General features: G+C 31.8%; 1 protein-coding gene across 8 annotated transcripts; it reads left to right on the forward strand.

Moving 5' to 3' along the window:
• The first annotated feature begins 8,639 nt into the window (after window positions 1-8,639).
• LOC141708416 (uncharacterized) lies at window positions 8,640-16,220 on the forward strand. 8 transcript variants are annotated; one of them, XR_012569476.1, is made up of 5 exons: window positions 8,640-8,771; window positions 11,263-11,371; window positions 11,526-12,061; window positions 12,633-12,690; window positions 14,196-15,445. XR_012569476.1 is itself a non-coding variant. In XM_074512037.1 (4 exons), the coding sequence occupies exon 4, from the start codon at window positions 15,604-15,606 to the stop codon at window positions 16,096-16,098; it is 495 nt and encodes a 164-aa protein (XP_074368138.1). In that variant the 5' UTR covers window positions 8,691-11,371; window positions 11,526-12,061; window positions 12,633-12,690; window positions 14,196-15,603; the 3' UTR covers window positions 16,099-16,220. The 8 variants fall into 8 exon arrangements, 1 of the variants encoding a protein (XP_074368138.1); XR_012569473.1 differs by having other exon boundaries at window positions 8,665-11,371; window positions 14,196-14,343; window positions 15,375-15,445; XR_012569471.1 differs by having other exon boundaries at window positions 8,666-8,771; window positions 11,026-11,371.
• Window positions 16,221-19,900: the final 3,680 nt, after the last annotated feature.

Below are 19,900 nucleotides of genomic sequence, written 5' to 3' on the forward strand. Positions count from 1 at the left end.
AGTTTGTTATCAGGGATGCACCAGTACCTTGGAGTGAAACTCCTGCAGGTCAGGAGTGGACTAAGGACTGGAACTCATTTTCATGTGTTCCAAATGCTTTACATCTTGCTGAGCACTTGACTAAAGCTGATGAAATGTTACATTCTGATGATTTTAAAATCCATCTTAGAGTCACTGCATTGAGTACTAAACATCTACAAGGTCTTCATTCCAACACTCATGCAGAGCTACACAAGATTCAGGAGAACTTTATTAAACAGGAACAAGTTTGGAAACTTGATAAGAAAAAGTTCTTCCAACCTACCATTGACAGGGTTGCTTATATTGAGAAAACTCAAGAGAAGCAACAAGCTCAGATTGATCAAATTCTGACAAATCAAGCTTCTCAGCAATCGCAACTTACTGAAATCCAGACCTCAGTGGAACTACTTATCTCTCTTTTATTACCTGCTGATGCCAAAAAGGGGGAGAAGGTAATTAAGTCCAAATGCAAAACCAACAAGTCACTGCAAGGAAAGGATGATGGAAAAGATGACCAAGGAAACTCTGGAATGGGTAGTGGTCATAGTCAAGGTAGAAGGTTTACATCAAGACAAGCTAGTCACAGAACAAGTTCTGATACTGGGAAAAGAATAAGTTCTGCTGCTGGTAAAAGGATAAGTTCTGATGAACTTCTAGATCTTGATGAGGAAATGTCAAGACAGTTATTTCTTCAAGAAAATCCAGGGATGGACTTGGAAAGTTTAAAGGAAGAAGAAGCCAGACTTAAATCAGAGAAAGTCACATCTAAATCTGAAGCTTCTGGTAAAAAGTTACTTCCAAAACCTAAAGGCATTGTGATCAAAGAAAGGATACATACTGAAGAAACTTTGGCTAGATCACAACCACAGATAGATCCAAGATCCAAGGGTAAAGAAAAGGTTGGTGAACCTATCAAGCCTTATGTACCTCCTGATGAAGAAGAAATTACTGATGGAAAAGATAATCTTGCTCTGACTTCAAGAAAAGTTCTTAAAACAACCTCTGACATGGCTCAAGTTGTTCAGAGTCAAGAAATTGTAAGTTCTGATATTCAGAAGAAGCAAGTAACCTCTGACAGTGCTCAAGTTAACTTGATATCAGAAAATAAATCTAAAACACTCCTACCAGGATTCACTAAAGCAAAACAGACTCAATCTTTGAAGACTACTTCAAGTGGTTTTGAAGCAAGAGTAGTTACTGGAAAGGAAGCTAGAGATAAAACTGGATTGGGAAGTGCTGATGAAAGAAGAGTACACAACACTACCGATGATCCAACTTCCTTGAGTGAACCAGGTATTGGAGCAACTCCTGAGAGATTGAATCAACTAGAATCTGTACAGATGGTTTACCATACCTTCTTGAAAGAATACATCATGTTGTATTTCATGACAGATGGTAGGGTTTATCATATAAGACAAAATGCCATTCCATTGAAGTATTTTGAAGAATTGGAGCATGTATTATTCTTACTTCAAGTGGATGACAGAATAACAGAGACTGCTGCAAACTACTTAAAGGAACAGATTCAGAGACAGAAAAGACTTTATTCTGTTAAGTCTGACAGCAGATATGTTCCAAAGTACAGAAATCACAATGGTGATATTGTTGATATGAAGCCTAATACTGCACAGATCAGAACATATCTTGGTATTAAGGGGCTTGAATTCAATCTAGAGTCTAATAAAGCTTATGTCATAAGACTAGATCGGGAGTTGAGAAAAGCAAAGATTAATGATCTCAGAGCTGCAATATTTCAAACTGGTGAAGATACTGCAGAGCTTAAAGATGTCAAACGGAGAATGATTGATGAACTCAGATATGCTGAGAAATGTTTGTTGAAGAATTATCTCAGAACAACTCCTGACATCAGAGAGATCAGAAAATGATGAAGCCAAGTCGAAGATCTACAACTGCTTAAATTCTGATATTTATACAGATTGAAGTTGTTATCAGAAGTTGAATTGGTAAAAACTTTAAGGACTGTAAGTTGTAGTTATCTTGTCTATTTCTCATGCATTTGTACTTAATGTTTTTGACATCATCAAATATCTGTTAAACTTGTATATTTTGTTAATTTACAAGTTGGGGGAGATTGTTAGATATATTTGATAATGTCATGGCTAATATGTTTTATGTTTAGATTTCAGATCTTATTTGAACAGAACAAATCAGTACTTAACTGATCAGTACTTATACTGGAAGTCAGAACTTAAGGGATATCAGTACTTATGTTATCAGGAGATAGATATCAGAACTTAAGTGCTGAAGGACGATCAGATAAGGACAGTAGCTGATTAAAGTTAAGAAGATCAAGATAAACATAAGAAGAGATATGCATGAAGAAGGAATTCCGTGAAGAATGGAATACTTGGAATAGAAGATATCTGATTGATATATTTTAGGAAGCAGAATTATATTCCATATCAATTAGCGAATATCTTGTAACTGTGTAGTATATAAACACAGATATAGGGTTTACACTATAAGTGTTATCATTATCGAGAATATTATTTATTATAACCCTAGCAGCTCTCGTGATATTTTGTTCATCACTGAGAGATAACAGTTCCAGATTGTAACAGAGTTTATTGTTTAAATAAAGTTTGTTTTCTGTTACATAAGTTCTTGAAGTTTGATTTGATTGTAATAAACACTGTATTCACCCCCTCTACAGTGAAAGTGTGACCTAACAGTGTTGTATACATTGATGTTCATGTACCGAAAAGATGAACCTATATCCATTTATATCGTATCGTATACCAAATTGTTCGCAATAATATTAACTAGTAACTACCCTACTACTCCTACATGCTACTTGAATAATTCTAGAGTTATAAAAAAAGGTATAAAAAGTAGTTAAGAAATGAAGTAGCGCCCGTTTGAGAAATTTTAAAATAAGTAATTTATGACTTAAAAAGAATAAGTAACTTATAAGTGATAAGTAGATAAATACTTATAAGTTATATAGGTGTTTGGATAATTTCACTTATAAGTTAGAATTTTTTTATTTAAATAAATTAAAATAAATAATTTTTAAACATAATCATATTATTTCATGAATTTTAGATTAGATTAACATTTAAAAATATATTTCTTAAAATTAAAATTAATAAAAACGCAAAAAATCAAAATAAGTCGAGAAAAAGTATGTCGTTACCAACATTCAACTTATGAGCTTATAAATTGAAAATCCGACTTATAAACACTCCTCAATAAGTATATACGGGCATATAAGTCAATAAATTATTTATATGTTGTGGCCAAACAGACCCGTAATATAATAGATGTGGCAATAATTTAATCGAGTCTATCGGTGAATGCAGGAGGTTCATAATTATTTAACAAATAAAAATCTGGCATACAATATCTTATAACAATTTTAAAAATCAATGTTATACTTTCCTGCTACTCCTATGCATCAACCCCTCGTTATTTCAGAAATAATTGCCTAATATTAATAAATACAACACAAATATTAGTTTTACTTTAACTCCTTACATAGTACAAAAACTCTTTTATGTTATACTTTCCTGCTACTCCTATGCATCAACCCCTCGTTATTTCAGAAATAATTGCCTAATATTAATAAATACAACACAAATATTAGTTTTACTTTAACTCCTTACATAGTACAAAAACTCTTTTAAACTCACGTACGTTATTCGAGGACATGGAGCACCTAGACCAACTTTATAAGTGAGCAAAAGAGAAAAGGAAATGATAATTTTTATTAATTTCATTATTCAATTATCACAAAATGAATCCCATTCAATTGTAGGGAACAGTCTCTTTCTTGTGTTTCGAAACATACAAAGAAAGGCTGGCGGTCCATGCAGGGTACAATCAATATAGTTACCATTTGTACTGCGTGTCTGGGGGTGTGTATGCTTCCACAGTTGTCCATGCATGCAATGCAACTCTCGGGTACTCGGGTCCTGTTTTCCAATCCCCACTATTCTAACAAATCCGCGCCAAGAAATGATACCCTAATGCAATCTGCAAGAGTGGTGTATTAGCCTAAATTTGGATCGATTTCGGTACAAATCTACCCAACTACACTGTCCTGTTGTAATTTAACCCGTAAAAAGTGCCGAACTAAATTATTAATAAAATATTATCTTTTTATTATGTTTTATATATTCATTAGTTTGTTGATTGAATGTTATTATATATATTAAGTAATTTTTAATTTATTTTTTAATTTTCACTTATATATAATAATTATTTAACAAAAGTATATTAAACACATTTTTTTTCATTTTTCTTGTTTAAGTACAATGTTTTTCTAATTTAATAAATTTATTAAGTTTAAAATTAATATGATTTTATTGAAAAAATGTTAAAAATAACAATTTTTTGGTGCAAATGGTTGAAAATACCCGTTCTGGAAGTAGATGGCTGAAAATACCGTTTTGGATACGCATTTGCCATTTAGGTATCCTATTTTGTACTAAATACGCATTTGTCAAATGGGTATTCAATTTATTTTTTTTATTTTTTTTATTTTTTTTAAAATATGCATTTGGCAAATGCGTATCCCAATGATAATACCCAAACTACAAATGCGTATCCCAATAATAATACCCAAACTACAAATGCGTATCTTTAGTAATTTTCTTGGATACCCAATTCTCAAATGCGTATTACACTTACCCAATTACAAAATGCGTAACCAAAACGGTATTTTCAGTCATGTGTTTTAAAAATGGGTATTTTCAACCATTACACCCAAAAAATGGGTATTTTTAAACATCACCCGATTTTATTCATTTCGCGTCCAATTGAAATAATTGATATGTGAATTAGTTTCAACACATTAAAATAATAATATATTAATAATTGAAAGAATAAAATATTAATATATAAATTTGGACCAAAATTTAGACCTTAAAATTGAAAGTTGTCTTGATACAAATTTATGCCAAGATTTATGACAAAAAACCTAGACACTCTTGAAGTTGTTTTGGAATTGGGATTCCACGCATATATGCAACTTAAATGAGATTTAAAACACATTGAGCATTTGCTTAACAAAGAAGATATCCAAGAAATTGAAATACATAGGAACTAGGAAGCGTCGTTTTATTTAGTGGTTTATTTAACAAAAACAAGGAAATTACACTTTAATAGAAGTTTGAATTTTCATAAATTATTGAAAATGACTCACCAACTTACTCCTTGTTAACTTGAACTTTACACTTTACATTAGTGACTATCCATCTAATAATCAAATAAAATTTTAACATTTTTGGCTATTATATTTTTCACAACACAATTCAACTTGTATGTTAAATAACTTCACGTTGTCAACCACACGAAAACGTAAACCTTTTCATTGATAGATGTGCAATAAGATCAATTAGAAAGACACTTGTTTTTTTTTTTTGAAATAACACTTGTTTTCTATGTAAGCCATAATAAATTATTATTTTTTAATTTATAAATAATTATAAAATCATAACATGCATTCTTATTTTCTCCGCAATTACGAAAAATTCATCCACTGTCCTTTGTTAGAGAAATCAGTTGATTTTTTTAAAAATTTCCACTAAATCGCCTGATAAATTACAAATTACATATTAACCGAATATTTTTGATTTTCGAAATATGTAACCATATCCCATTATTAAGTGTAAAAAGAAAAATTAAAATTCACCCTATGATATTTATTATTTACACTAAATAAGTGAGCGCATAAAAAGGATCCATGTCTACATTGTTGGCTTCTTGGCTAGTTGTATATGTTTTCTTGTGTATTATTAATCAAAAAGTTTTTCTTAAGATTAGGCCTCATTATATTATATGAAAAATGTTGAGATATTAATTAAAAAATTTGAATATAGAGAAATGTTAGGATTTCAAAAAGTATTTCAAAAATATTTAGATGTTGGTATATCATTAATTATTGTGTCATTAATAATATGAACCACTTGTATAAAAAATGAGTCCAACAAATAAATTGAGGTCATGTATCATTTTATAAAGTATTTGTCAAGTAATTTTGGGTAGGAATCATCGCTCTTAATTACATGTTGATTGCATAGATGGGCGAGCCTTTCATCATGTACAATACTCCCGCCAGGCCTGCCCATCAGCTTTCCGTCCAAACCATTAGACAATTATATGCCGCATTTTGGTTGGTTACTTCTTGTGCCCCTACTTGCTGCATGCACCTCTTATCTTTGAGCCTACCTAGAGATTCCTACTTTCTTCTATTTTTGTGTGTGTCCAGTGTCCTGCACCTGCATGTATATGTGACTTCTCTCTTGATTCATGTATTACGAGCGTCCTGTCATCAATTATTGTACTACTTGTTTATATTATTATTTTGTGCCATCCTGGACTATCAAACATTTTCTTTTGTAAATAAGATATTTAAAAAATATATTCTCTTGGACTATACAAATTATAAAGAAAAGACGATGTTGAACTTAATTATAATCTATTTTGGTCATTAGGTTAATATCATTATGTAATTCTAAGATAAAGTTTAACTATGTTACCTTCAAGATAAATCACAACAAGTTAGTCCGTATGTATACGACAAATCTTAATGGTCGTACAAGTTCAACATATCACGGTTACCACCTAATAGCACAATTGACTAATCACTATATTAGTAGTATAACTTCTTAAGAGTCAAGAAAATTAATGAGAATTACTCATTCCGATTATTCAATTTAAAATGCAGCTGGGTTGAAAACTTTGGGACCAAAGTGGTTAGTTCGGATAAAGTGGTAGCCCAAAGTGTTTAGTTTAAGTTCACACGTAGAGATTTGGACAAACTCAAAAGTAAGTGTTGTCAACAACACATATAATTGGAAAGTTGATCATCACTACTGTTTTGGTGATGTTACAATGTCATGCTTGTGTTTTAAAGATATAAAGTTGTTACTCACTGCCTTGACTATTCTGTACTTTTGAGTTTCATCCCCTCGTTTGAGTTCTAACTTTCCAAAAGATATAATAAGAATTGCGCGCGAGGAGTTACTTTTGACTACTTGCTTCAGACACTGAAACCCACTTTCACTGTATATACTCGGGACATGTATATGTTTCAATGTTAAAATTTATAAAAATCGAAACACCCTAGTAAGGTAGATCAATGATAGAGAATGAATATATGGATAAAAGCAAGAATGAAAATACAAGAACCACAATAGCAGCCAGGGTCTACAGTGTAGGGATGAGAAACATAAATATATATGCATATCTTTGATCTTAAATACCGGATAAGATTCACGTCTCATCTTTCTAATCTATATCCTCTGATGTTGGCTATACATGCACATTTTGTGGCTGTGTTTGTATACATCTGCCGCCTTTGTTCATAGATTTTGCAATTAGATGTTACACTTGGAGAAATATTGATGCTAATTGATTCACACTTATAACACACATAACTGCATTAACTATATACGAGAGAAAAAGGGGCTTAAATTCTCTATCGAACATATAATTTATGAGGTTATAAATTCTACGAACATAATAAAGTTAGGTCATGAGTGGCCTTCATGGCATTAGTTATGGACTGAACAGTGAATACCAAAACAATGCAGGATTTCAATGTTCAATTACCTGCTGAAAGCAAATTCTCTCACAAAATTAAGATATTTGCACCTTAACTAGCGGAGAAAATGAAGGACCTGATTAGATATTTATATATCTACGATCGTATGCTTTGTAATTATCCCAAGTCGCAATCCTTCTAACCCAAATTTGCATTTGTGGGCATGTAATTGCCCAATAACAAGAATCCCTGCAAGGGTCTTTATCCTCATCTTTCATTCTTCATCGTTTGGATTTTATCCAAAATGATATTATGTTGATGGTAACATAAAACTAAAACAATCAACATCAATAGGTGGTCATTTCGGTTTCAAGTAGTTTATTTAAATGATCAAGCTATAATTTGAATTAAATATTAACAAATTGGAATAGTATTTTAGTTTAAAATGAGTCCGTATATATTTGGTTAAATCACTATAAGAATAATCAGATATATAGTGATTTGTAAACCAATTTAAATTGATTTAAAAATTATCCGGATTGAAAATAATTGGAAATAGTAGATCCGATTAAATTGTCTGTAGTAAAATTCCTTATTTATAAGTAAAATTCATATTTCAGACACTTTTATGTTGAAAATAATATAATTATTTCTTTGAAAAAGAACATTATATTATACCAAAAAAATAAAATTTAATAATAATATATTTTTTGAAGTCATACAAATTAAGAAATTAATAATTTATGATCTAAAAATATCTTAACTGAATTTTATAAGATTCACAAATTCTAAGATTCACAATTTCTATTTACTCATGTTTTTTCCAAACGTTCTTTTCAAATTCAATTACTCATTTTTTGCCCAAATGTTCTTTTGAAATTCAATTACTCGTCTCGTTCCATTGCATTTCATTTTTAAAGGCCAATTATAAATAGTTAGTGATTAAATGTGGACTATCCAAATCCAAGGTAATATAGATTTGATAAAATCTTATTAATCTGGTCTGTAATAAACAAAATCAGTACTTAAAATTTAATAAAAATATTCCTTTGGGCCTGCTTCGGCCATCGCAAGACAGTGGCCCAAGTTAATGTTTATAGGCTGTTGGGCCGTTTAGACAGGTCGAAACATAAACGACCTAAGACAACAAACAATATGGATGTGTGTATATAACACGTACAAAATATTGGAAACCCGGTGGCCTCGCGGCGTTGCTCACCGGACCCAGCTCCAATAACAGGTGTATCTACAATTCTATATATCTTTTTTGCTTATATTACCTAATTACTATTGTTTTGGAGTTTTAAATTTAGAGTTTTAAAAGAGTTACATGTTCTTTATAGACTTCACCAACTAGATGGATGTATAAAGATATCATCTTTAATTTTGTTTTTTTTTATGTTATTTTTTGTACACATTCTGTAAGTGTTTGTTTAATTGGTGGGAAAAGATTTTGATGCGTGAACAATTGTTATGCACTTTTTATCTACATTGTTATGTACAATTTGAAAATACGGAACAATTGTTCTCTTATTCAATCGGTTCTTACATGAGCACGAGCCTATAGATATGTTAATGTTATTTGAAGAGTAGACGATGAGGAGAGAATATATAATGTGCCTGATTCTATGCCATTGATGACTGCCCGGCTTTATGCTGCTGGTGGGTTTTCTTCCGGCTGGATTTGATGGTTTCCTTACTCATCTGACTGTCTTTAGCTCTTGTATTTCTACCTTTTTAATTACATGTTAGATGCTGGTGGCTTCTCTTGTTTTCTTCCTGCTGGATCTCACTGTTAGAATAACAATATAAGATCATGGAAAGGGCCTTCCTCTAATACCTTGAGCTTTTCGAGTGACTGGTTACCTAACAGCTCTATAAAGATTACTTTTTAATTTAAGTTTTGCAATTTCTATTATATCACTATATGGCTACTTGGACTTATACTGTGATACTAGCTGTAACTTGAGATGAAAAACTATGAATAGATGAAGAAAGGAAAATGATGAATCATAGCAGGTACTTATGACGGTAATTATCGTATAGATATTCTCCTGGTGCAGCCAGTGCTGGTTGTGCCGAGATTCTGTGAAATGCCGCTTGATTATGTAAACATGCTCTCTGATTCCCTCTGTCATCATTATTTTTAAATGAATTCATGAATTATCATAAAGATGCGTTAGGTGGTCCCTCATTTTCTCTAATCCTTTTACAGAAAATTTCCAACTGTAACTATTTCATAATCATCGTTATATACTTATATTTATGCTAAAATAGTTTTGTCTTGATCCTGATTGGTGAATTTTGTACGGCTTAATCACTTTTGGCATTACACATACACGCCTTGGTGTTTTTTTTTGAACATGCTGTAGTTGTCATAGCTTATATGTGTTGGTCGTGTATTATTTTAAAAAGGTTCTTTTATCAAGCTAAAGTAAAAATATTAGAATGTTGTAAACACTTACACATTCACAAGCATGTCTTAGAGTTCATATACTTCTGTCATGGCAATACTCTGTTGTAGATTATGAAATTCGTAGGCACAATCGAATTAATTAAAGTGCAACTGATCACGAATGGGACAGTCTCTTTTGTCTTGGCAAATGAGACAGACTATATCTAAATGAGACAGACACTATTTATTCAGCAGAATGCAAATTGCAGAAATGTAAACATGCAATGCTGGAAATATGTTAATGCAAGAACACCAAAAACTTTTCACTTGGTTCGGCCCCTATACCTAGTCTATGACCTACATCCAAGTCCCCATGCCAACTAGCATAGAGAATGTATTATATCCACTTAAATAAAGTACTTACAAACTTTCCTTGATTACAATCTTGGCCCTGAATGAAAGAACCCTTTCCCTAGCACACAGCTACTTGGCCTTGATCTTGTAATCAATATTCCCACAACCCGGGACAAGTGATACAATACACCTTTCTTTCAAATACAAAGATAATAATGTGAAATATTACAACTCGACTATAAACTCTTAATTAACTGGATAATCAATGAATGTAATTAAGAGGATGTTTTTCTCAGAAAGATATAAGATGGAAAGTGCAGAGAGTTGTGTTTCTGAAAAACATCAAGTCGAGTATATATAGAAAAACATGTAACGGATATAATGTATTTCAAACTCTTTTAAAGATAATAAAAGATAAGATTAGGTTAGAAATATTTGAATGTGTAAAACAAGTAATCCGTTAGTTTTGTTTCTTGAAAAAGATAAACCTGAGAGAGATTAGAAATTGAAATAGGTTAGGTTTATCTAAGATAGAGTTTGTTTTGAAAAAATAAGTCAAAGGTTATCCAGTTAACTAAGTTAACATTTAAACAAAACTCTAATACTTATCTAACTAACTAACAATCTGATTTGTTGTAGACTTCTTCAATGCATCATCAGAAATCACGGATTAACAGATTATAGACTATATTCATGGTTCAGCTACTCTCATTTTCCCTCTTATATTAATTGATTATATCTACAGGCTACAATTCTACATTTCCTTCATATATTCTGTTGCACTATTTGGTCCCGTGCAATAGCTTTACGTTTGAGCTGAGATGTCAAGCTGGTTTAAGAGTGTTTGTAAGAAACCTTATAGCTCAACCTGATTTTAACGACTCTATTTCACTTGGTGCAGCACGTGACTTGTAGATAAACTGTAAACTGATCAGCAATATCATTTTCTAGATTATTAACATTTTTTGTGCTTGCATGATAGGCCTGATCATACTCTGTGATATTAACTCAACTCATGAACAATCGTGGAGTAGCTCACCAGCAGCCTTCATTCAAGCTGGTATTACAACTTGTGCTCAAGTTTTGTTCATGTCAGCCTCTTCCTCTCTTTTTTTTGATAATTAATTACACACGCACACACCGGAGTCGAACTCTTGACCTCCTGCAAGGGGGACAAGGTCTCAACCACTGCACCAACCCTTTGTTGGCACCTCTATCTCACCATTGTGGCATTTTGTGATGTAGACTGGGCTGCTTGCGAGACTACTAGCCATCCTGTTATATGTTTTTGTATCACCAATTGAGGCTCAATATATTTTTTTGAAAATGAAGAAAGCAAGCTACGGTCTTAGATTAGGTCCTAGGAAGAGGTGGAGTACAGGACAATGGCAGTCTGGTAGATGCATGATGTGCTCCTCATTGAACTACACTCTAAATAACCCACACACTCCTTTCTTTGTTTAATGAAAACCTAATAACTTAGCTTAACACATTGCCTCTCACCAGTAGTAACTCATGTATTCCATGAGAGAGCTAGAAATATGAAAATTGATTTTTAAAGGCTGAAAGAAATTACAGGTTAATAGATTCATACCTTCTTTGGAGAACCAGAACCTCTAGAGAGAGTTCACAACTGGAGATACTATTGTTTCTGGTACAGAAATTTGTTTCACACTCGTAACTTGAGAGGGTAGCAATGTCGACAGTGGTACTACAATCATTGTACATATGGTTCACATGTTGCAGCTAGTCAAGTTTGAAGCTCAGGTTCAGATAACAAGGTGTGCAACACTTATCAACCATCTTGAATAGTTGTGTTTGTCATCTTCAATTGAATATTTATTAGAAGATATTATTTAATAAGAGATGTCTAGATCATCTGAATTACATAATAATTTTGTTTTACTCCAAATAACTGACGTGTGATGGGTAATGCTGCAATCAATATCTTTTATTGCATTTATAAAATTATTAAATGAAATGTACGTGTATGTTTTTAGTAAAAAGTATTAATTGTTTGAGTATATGTGATAATACCTTCTAACTATTAATAATATGATAATATAAATATTAAATTATGACTACAAGTTTTTTCTTTGTGTGGTTCCAATTGTATCTATGTCTTAAAATTTATTTACACATTTATTTATTGAAACAGTAATCATAATAGTGTATTTTTGGTAATATAATAGTATAACATTCTAGGGTAAAGGAACCTAAAGTTACCTTTAGGCAACTTCCTAGAGTTGACTACATTAAATCGTATATTTTGATCTTTTAACAAAACCATGTAGCACTGTGTATACTCCTGACTTATAAACTACATGCTGTAATCATGCATCTATGTTTCAGGTGAATGTTGAAGTCTTTGAGATGCCACAAAAACCGTGGACATGTACTTATAGTACAGGTATATTAATACTTGACAACTGTTGGATTTGGATATTAGTTAAAAGCAAAAGGAACAATTTAATGTAGTTAACTATAAGAAATTACCTGAAGGTAACTTTACGTTCCTTTTACCCAACATTTCAAATTAAATTTATTATTATATGAACTTTTATAATTATATATTATAAATTCATAAAATATATACCTTAATTTGGGGATGTTTACTTTTAGGCCTCTATTCTAAAAATGTGTAATATGAAAAATGAGTAAAATATATTGTACATTATATGTTATTTAGGTAATTTTGTATTTTTATTGGAATTCATAATAATTAATAGTGAAACAATTAAAACTCATTCAGACTATTCAAGAGGAAGTTGGTAAATTAGTATCTTAGATTTAGAAGCCAGAGGTTTTAAATTTAGGTCTAAACAATCTGAAATCTGGATGTATGAAAGATTCACATTAAGCTCTATTCACCTTTATCAACTTAAAACAAATTATCCTCGATGTTAGAGGATTTTTACCACATTTTTAAAATGACTTGTGATATAGCAAAAATACTCCACCTTCCGCTCTATCCGGAATGTATTAATTTCCTAGAATGCAGGTAAATCACTACGGTATGACTTCCACCGCTGGTCGCTCAGAAAAAGATTAATTACTTCCTTGTTACCTATGCACTTGAATTGGGTAACATATCGCTTTTTTCCATTAAGGTTACCAAAATTTTGTCATATTTGATATTATTAGTGCACGGGATTAGACACCCCTACCGTACCCCAGTAGTCCTAAACTTAAACGAGATGCCCTTATCGACCCACATAGTGTTGTACCTATTGAAAATTGGAAATTCTATAAAGGGATTAAGAGAGATCACTTCGTAATATTGATCATTGCTATATGGCTTGTATTATGGGATGCCCCTGTGACTGGTGTTTGTAGCCAATTTTGCTAGCTCAATATGAGAGCCTTCAAAAAAGGCTGAAACGGTACTTATCAGTCACCCTGGGTCCTTTTCTATTTAGCTTTGTCGTCTAGTATGAAAATTGTCATTTTAGTTGGTCTGGCCTTTTTCATCAATACCAGCTGCCAATTGTCATGCACCACTTAGATTTTAGCATCCCTCAAGTATATGGTGTCATATTGTCATCACTTAGGCTCTTTTCATCTATCGGAGACTTTCACGCAAACAATAACAAACAGATATAACTGGTGAGTTCCAGCCTGCGTATGCGGGAATTAAAAGCTAAATATTGTTAACAGATAAAATACTCGCTGGATAAACGGGTTAGAGGGTCGGGCCTGGTGGGATAACCTGTTTTATAAACGAGTCGGGTGAGTGTGAAGGTTTTGCAGGTCAATAGTTTATAGGGAGGGGTTAGTGTCGGACCTTGAATTTAACACTTAAGATCACATGAACACGACCCATACCACGAAGTTGACAGCCCTAGATTTACTTTTGTTGAATTATATTGATCACATTTGTTTGTGGAATTACTTCAATTATTCAATGTGATTTAGTGAGACAGAGCCTACTGACGAGTTATCTGGACAAGTTAAGCAGCACTCACTATTTGAGGAATTTTGCCCCTTGTACCAAGATCAAATTTTTTGTCTTCTAATCCTCGCCCAGGAAATTTATTTCTAGCTCGACAGAATCTGGCTCAGGGTATTGATATTTATCTCACTAATATTAAATTTGTTAAGCAAGTACAAATGTAAATATAGATAATGAATAAAATATAAATTTTGGGAACAAGTATAGCCTGCTTTATAAATTTAACTGTATATACAGACCCCTGCATTCAATTATAGATGCACCTGCTCAAATTATAAAGTGCATCTTCGTGTATTGAAATATAATTGTGTCTCGCATAATTTCTTAAAACCAGACACAACTAGGTCCCTGAATAAAAAATTGTGTGGTGACATTACTTAATTAGTTGCGTGTTTTCTCTACAATTCATATTGTGGGCAAGTATCAACACCCATATCAAACATAATCTTGTAACTCAAATAATTTATGTCCTCTGCTTCTGTGAGCTGTTTCCATCTCTGCCCCCATCTCCTTATTCAATTATGCTCTTGAACTACTTGTCACTGATATTGTAGACAGACATATGCATGCATATAAGTATTCATGCATCACCTCATATACAAGTCCCATTTTTTCTCCCATCTCTATATTTTAGTATTCCATGCTTGCTTAACCTACACTCACATATTATTTATATTGTATCCGTAGATTTAGATGTACATCTAGCTCGTCAACATGAATCCATGACTACAAAACAGCCTGTTATGCTACGTTTATATATATATATTTATAATGTATTCGAAATCATCCAGTGAGACATCTTAGAACTTCAAGAAAGTTGTTAACTTGAAAGTGATTTAAATCAGAGGTTTCAAGTTGAACCTTTTTAATATTCTTAATAAAATTTAGACACTGAAGTAAATAGTTTCATGGAGATATATATATATATATCTGACTGACCTATTTAGTTATACATTAATACCTTAAATCTTTTGGGGAGTCATTAATTTGAGTAACATTAAACTTGTAATACCGAAGTTAATATAGCAAAGGTGGAAGATGACTTGAACCTACGTTGATCTTCTTATATGTACATTATTTTAATGTATGCATGTTTGTATATTGTTTGTTATAGTTTGTGCACATGGGTGACTAATCAGTAGGTTCTATGCAGGAAACTAAGGTTTGATTAGTGGGTTGATACAGTGAACTGTCCACGACCACATGGGGCCTTGCTTCTTAAGTGGCCTTCTTTTTGGGACATGAAGCTGCCCTATTTATATGCTCCATTTTCTTATGAATCAACTCATTCCAGTAACCTAGCATTTCTGTTTTTAATTTGAAGCTTCCAATTCTTGCTCCTATACTTTCACTTTACTAAACAGTCACTTCATGGCCTCTTTCGTACCCGAAAACTATGAATCCACTATTTGTTGTGAATTCAACACAGACAGTGCGCTTCTCTTGTCACAACTTCTTGATGAATCTCATGTGGAAGAGTGTGATGATGAGCGGTTAACAAATGTTATTCGATCATTAGAAGCTGAGATTATAGAACCAGCTATGATGACCATAGATGATGATTCATTTATGGATCTCGAGTGGGATGATAACTTTGTAGAGATTCAGAATTATATTTCTGACGGGCCAGTAGAAGATGTTATGAACGGTCAAGATTGTTCAACATCATCTGATATTGAAGATCTTGATAACTATAACTGGATGGATATGGAAGACATGATTGAATTTCGAGGAGTTAGAGATGATTTTTATTATTGTTCTTGGTACAATAATGATAATTACGACGATAACCAGTATACTCATGTAACCAACACTTTAGAGGAGCAAAATTATGGTTCCTTGTGGCAAGATACCCTTGTTATGTAATTTAATCAAGCTTAAAATCTCAATCTGTATGTGTATATTATCAATTCTCCACTGAGACGGCTGATTTTACCAGGAATATGAATATTAAATGAATTCAACTGTTTATAATACAATTTCTTGTAGATTCTTCGTGTTCCCTTATTTAGAGTAAAATAAGTGCTCTAATAAAAAATATTAGTGGTGACATCATTTGGCTAATTATTTATAAGAGCACCTAGGCTAGCTATTCATGTAATTATAATGAAATTTTTTAAGAAAGAGTAATGTTCATTTTTTTTATGATGACTTTACTAATATTTTATATAAAAGAAGGAAATTATTCCTTTTATTTCTTTTGTATATTTTACTTTAATTGAAAGAATTCACTTTTAATAATGAAATGTTGAATAAAAGATTAGTATAAAATGTACCGTGGCGACAATATTACTTACATATCTTTTAAACAATTAATGCCAAAATTTTATATTTTATATAAGGAGTGAGTTAGGATTCGTTGAGTTCAGCTTAATTTTGATGATAATTTTTAAAATCATTAATACACTGTGAGACAAAGGAACGTGGACTCGAAAGTCATTGACATGATAATTAATGGGACATGAAATGATAAATCTTTATCCATCACTAGGCTAACTTTTTGTCCTTGATTTTGATGTTTTAATTGGTTGAAATCAAAACAAATAAAATAAAAATGCAAAATATATAGTTGACGATATGCTTAGTTTATAAATTAAGTAGGATATGACTAGCGGTACAAAATTGATTTTCGAAATATTTACGAAAATTCACGTGTCATATTTTTATTTATTATAAATAATAGAAATGAATCTACTTTATTCATATCAATTGAAATATTTTATCATAGTCATTAAATATAATTTTGTAAGAATTTTATTTTTACTTTTTTCGCCAGCGTAATGCAATCAAGTAAGTCTGATCTTTGGGTCGCAATCCGGATATGATTAGAAATTCCGGTGCAATAAAACTTTTCCACATGTACATAATTGGATGACCTACTAAAATATCAAAACAAATAGTCATCATGGTTTAATAAGTGGTTTTACAGTATAGTGACACATTGGAGCACATATATCTTTGAATCTGGTTCTCCGTATCTCCAGGATAACATGTCGTGCCTAATCCACCTGTCTCGTCACTTGCCACACTAGATTATTGAAATATTATGTTTGAAACGTCTGTGATCAAATATTCGGTTTATGTGTGCCTCCAAAAACTTGATTACAAGAAGATGGTGCGTAGTGCATTCCTTCTTTCTGCTGTAAATAGTTTCTTTTTGAAGAAATTTCAAGTGCTTTCTAATTTGTTGGGTCGAAAAGTAATAATTAATCGTATCCAATTGTTTATTAATTATAAATTGTTTTTATTTTTGTAATCTTAATATTATAAAGTTTAGGCTTACCGGAACGGATAGAGTTTCAATTACCAAATCATTAATTGATGTGGGCACATGCTAATCGCATAATTTCATGAGTAAAGTTTATTTTAATTCACGGAGTTTTGTATATGTAGGGAATCCATTATTATTAATATACATGAATTAATCAAAATAAACTAAAATCTTGAAATTTCGCGTTTAACATATGTTAATAGGCACACACTAAAAAATTTTAATCATTTATAGGAGAGACACGTTGGTAGTTAATAAATCAGTTATTATGAGATTTTTTAAGACGTGCCTAAATACAAATTAACGCGAATAAAATTCAAAATGGATGATACTATAATTATAGGTGATGCGAGTAAAATAAAGGTAATATTATTTTTATTTCATAATAAATACGAAGTAATGTCAATAAAGATTGAAATTACATCATTAAAACTTCATTGTTTGCAGGAAAGAATCGACATGTTTTAGAGTTCCCCTAGCGCCTGGCAGCTGTTAGCCTTACGCCAACAGGATTGTAATATGGAAATGAAGACATCTCCCGCAAGGAACTCAAATTTAAAGGTGCTCCGGCACTTCATTTTGTATTTGATCATAGGTGGAAGGTGAGTTGAACATTCATTGAACTTTTTATTATATCTACTACATTGCATTATCGTAATACATGCATGTTTATAATTATATATATTATTATTACAGTTTGCGCCATATGGATGTGTAATTATTAGAGTTCACAAGCTCTACATGAATCTTAGGTTTGATTAGTGAGTGGATACTGTGAACTGTCCACGATCACATGGGGCCTTGCTTCGTAAGTGGCCTTCTTTTGGGGACATGAAATGAAGCTGCAGCCCTATTTATATGCTTCATTTCTTATCAAACTTTAACTCATTCTAATCACCTACCATCTTGCTTATTCTTATACTTCGGCTTCTACTAAATCTTCATATAATGGCCTTGTTTTTACTCGAAAACCATGAACCTATGGCTGATTTCGAACTCAACTCTCACACTGCACTTCTCTTGTCGCAACTTCTTGATGAAGAATCACATGTAGAAGATTGTGATGATGAGCGTTTAACAAGTGTGATTCGATCATTGGAAGCCGAGATCATTGAACCTAACATGATGATCGAAGACTACGACTGTTCGTTTATGGAGCTTGAGTGGGATGATAATTATGTCGAGATTGACAATTATGTATCGAATGGGCTTCAAGAAGATGTCATCAGGGGAGATAGTTCCACACCGTCCGATTTCGATGATCTTCATAATTATAATTTGATGAATTTGGAAGAAAAGATTGAATTCGGAGGACTTGGAGATGATTATTATCATTCTTTCTCATGAATACAATTGGCAAAGTTATGGTTCACTGTGGCAAGATACAAATGTTCTTGTAAAGTAGTAATTATTTAGGTTGAACTCTTTATTTGAAAGTATATATAATGAGGAGGTGATTCACTGCTTAGGGTTATTGAATGAATCTAAACCGATTTGAATGTATCTTCAACCCTTTGCTTCAACTTGTATCTGTCATCACAGCCATGTATGATTTAGGTTTTCATCGTCTTGTTGAGAGGATCCGGTTAAAACCTCAATGTTCATAACAGTTAGAAGTTAGGCTCGTGAAATATGTGAATTATATTTAATAAATTCGAGTGCAACTCAAATTAAATTTATTTGAATAATCTTCTCAAGTCAGAATATTCGAAATATTATGACTAAATTAATGCATGATGTCAAATATGTAAATTAAACGTATTTATGTCATAATAACGTAAATATGTAAATTGACCTATTTTTTATAAATCGTCGATAAACTGGTTATAATATTTAACTAATTTGATAAATTACAGATAAATCATCTAATTTTTAAATAATTTCCGATAAATCACAAATTTTTATGTCAATGAATTAATTCCAGCTTTTGAAATTTTATAACTTTCTTTGTTTGAATTCAATTTAATTGAATCAGTCAAAACAGGTTTAATAGAAAATTTTATAGTTTGATCCGATTCTGAAATCCGAGCATAAATAATTTAATTAGAATCTGTTTTTTATCTGATCCAACTCTGTTCATGCACACTGTATCATATGTACATCTATTGGCCAAGGAGAAGATGCAACCTAAAGTTAAAACCGACAAAATACATAAAAATTATAGTTGGGATCTCCTAAATCCTGATTAAAGTTACCTCAAAAAAAAATCCTGATTAAAGTAAATTAGTGCGAATTACCTAACATGCACCATGGTAATGCAAGCAAGAAGATCTGATATTTTGAGTAGTAATCCAAGTTGATTACGTTTTCTAATGCATGAATACTTTTCTAAGACTACATATTATTGCCCGGCCATTTAATAATTACATCCAGCTAATCAGTCATGTGTTAACAAGT

The sequence above is a fragment of the Apium graveolens genome, chromosome 2 (genome assembly GCF_009905375.1).
Source record: "Apium graveolens cultivar Ventura chromosome 2, ASM990537v1, whole genome shotgun sequence".
In the NCBI taxonomy this organism is placed as follows: Eukaryota; Viridiplantae; Streptophyta; class Magnoliopsida; order Apiales; family Apiaceae; genus Apium; species Apium graveolens.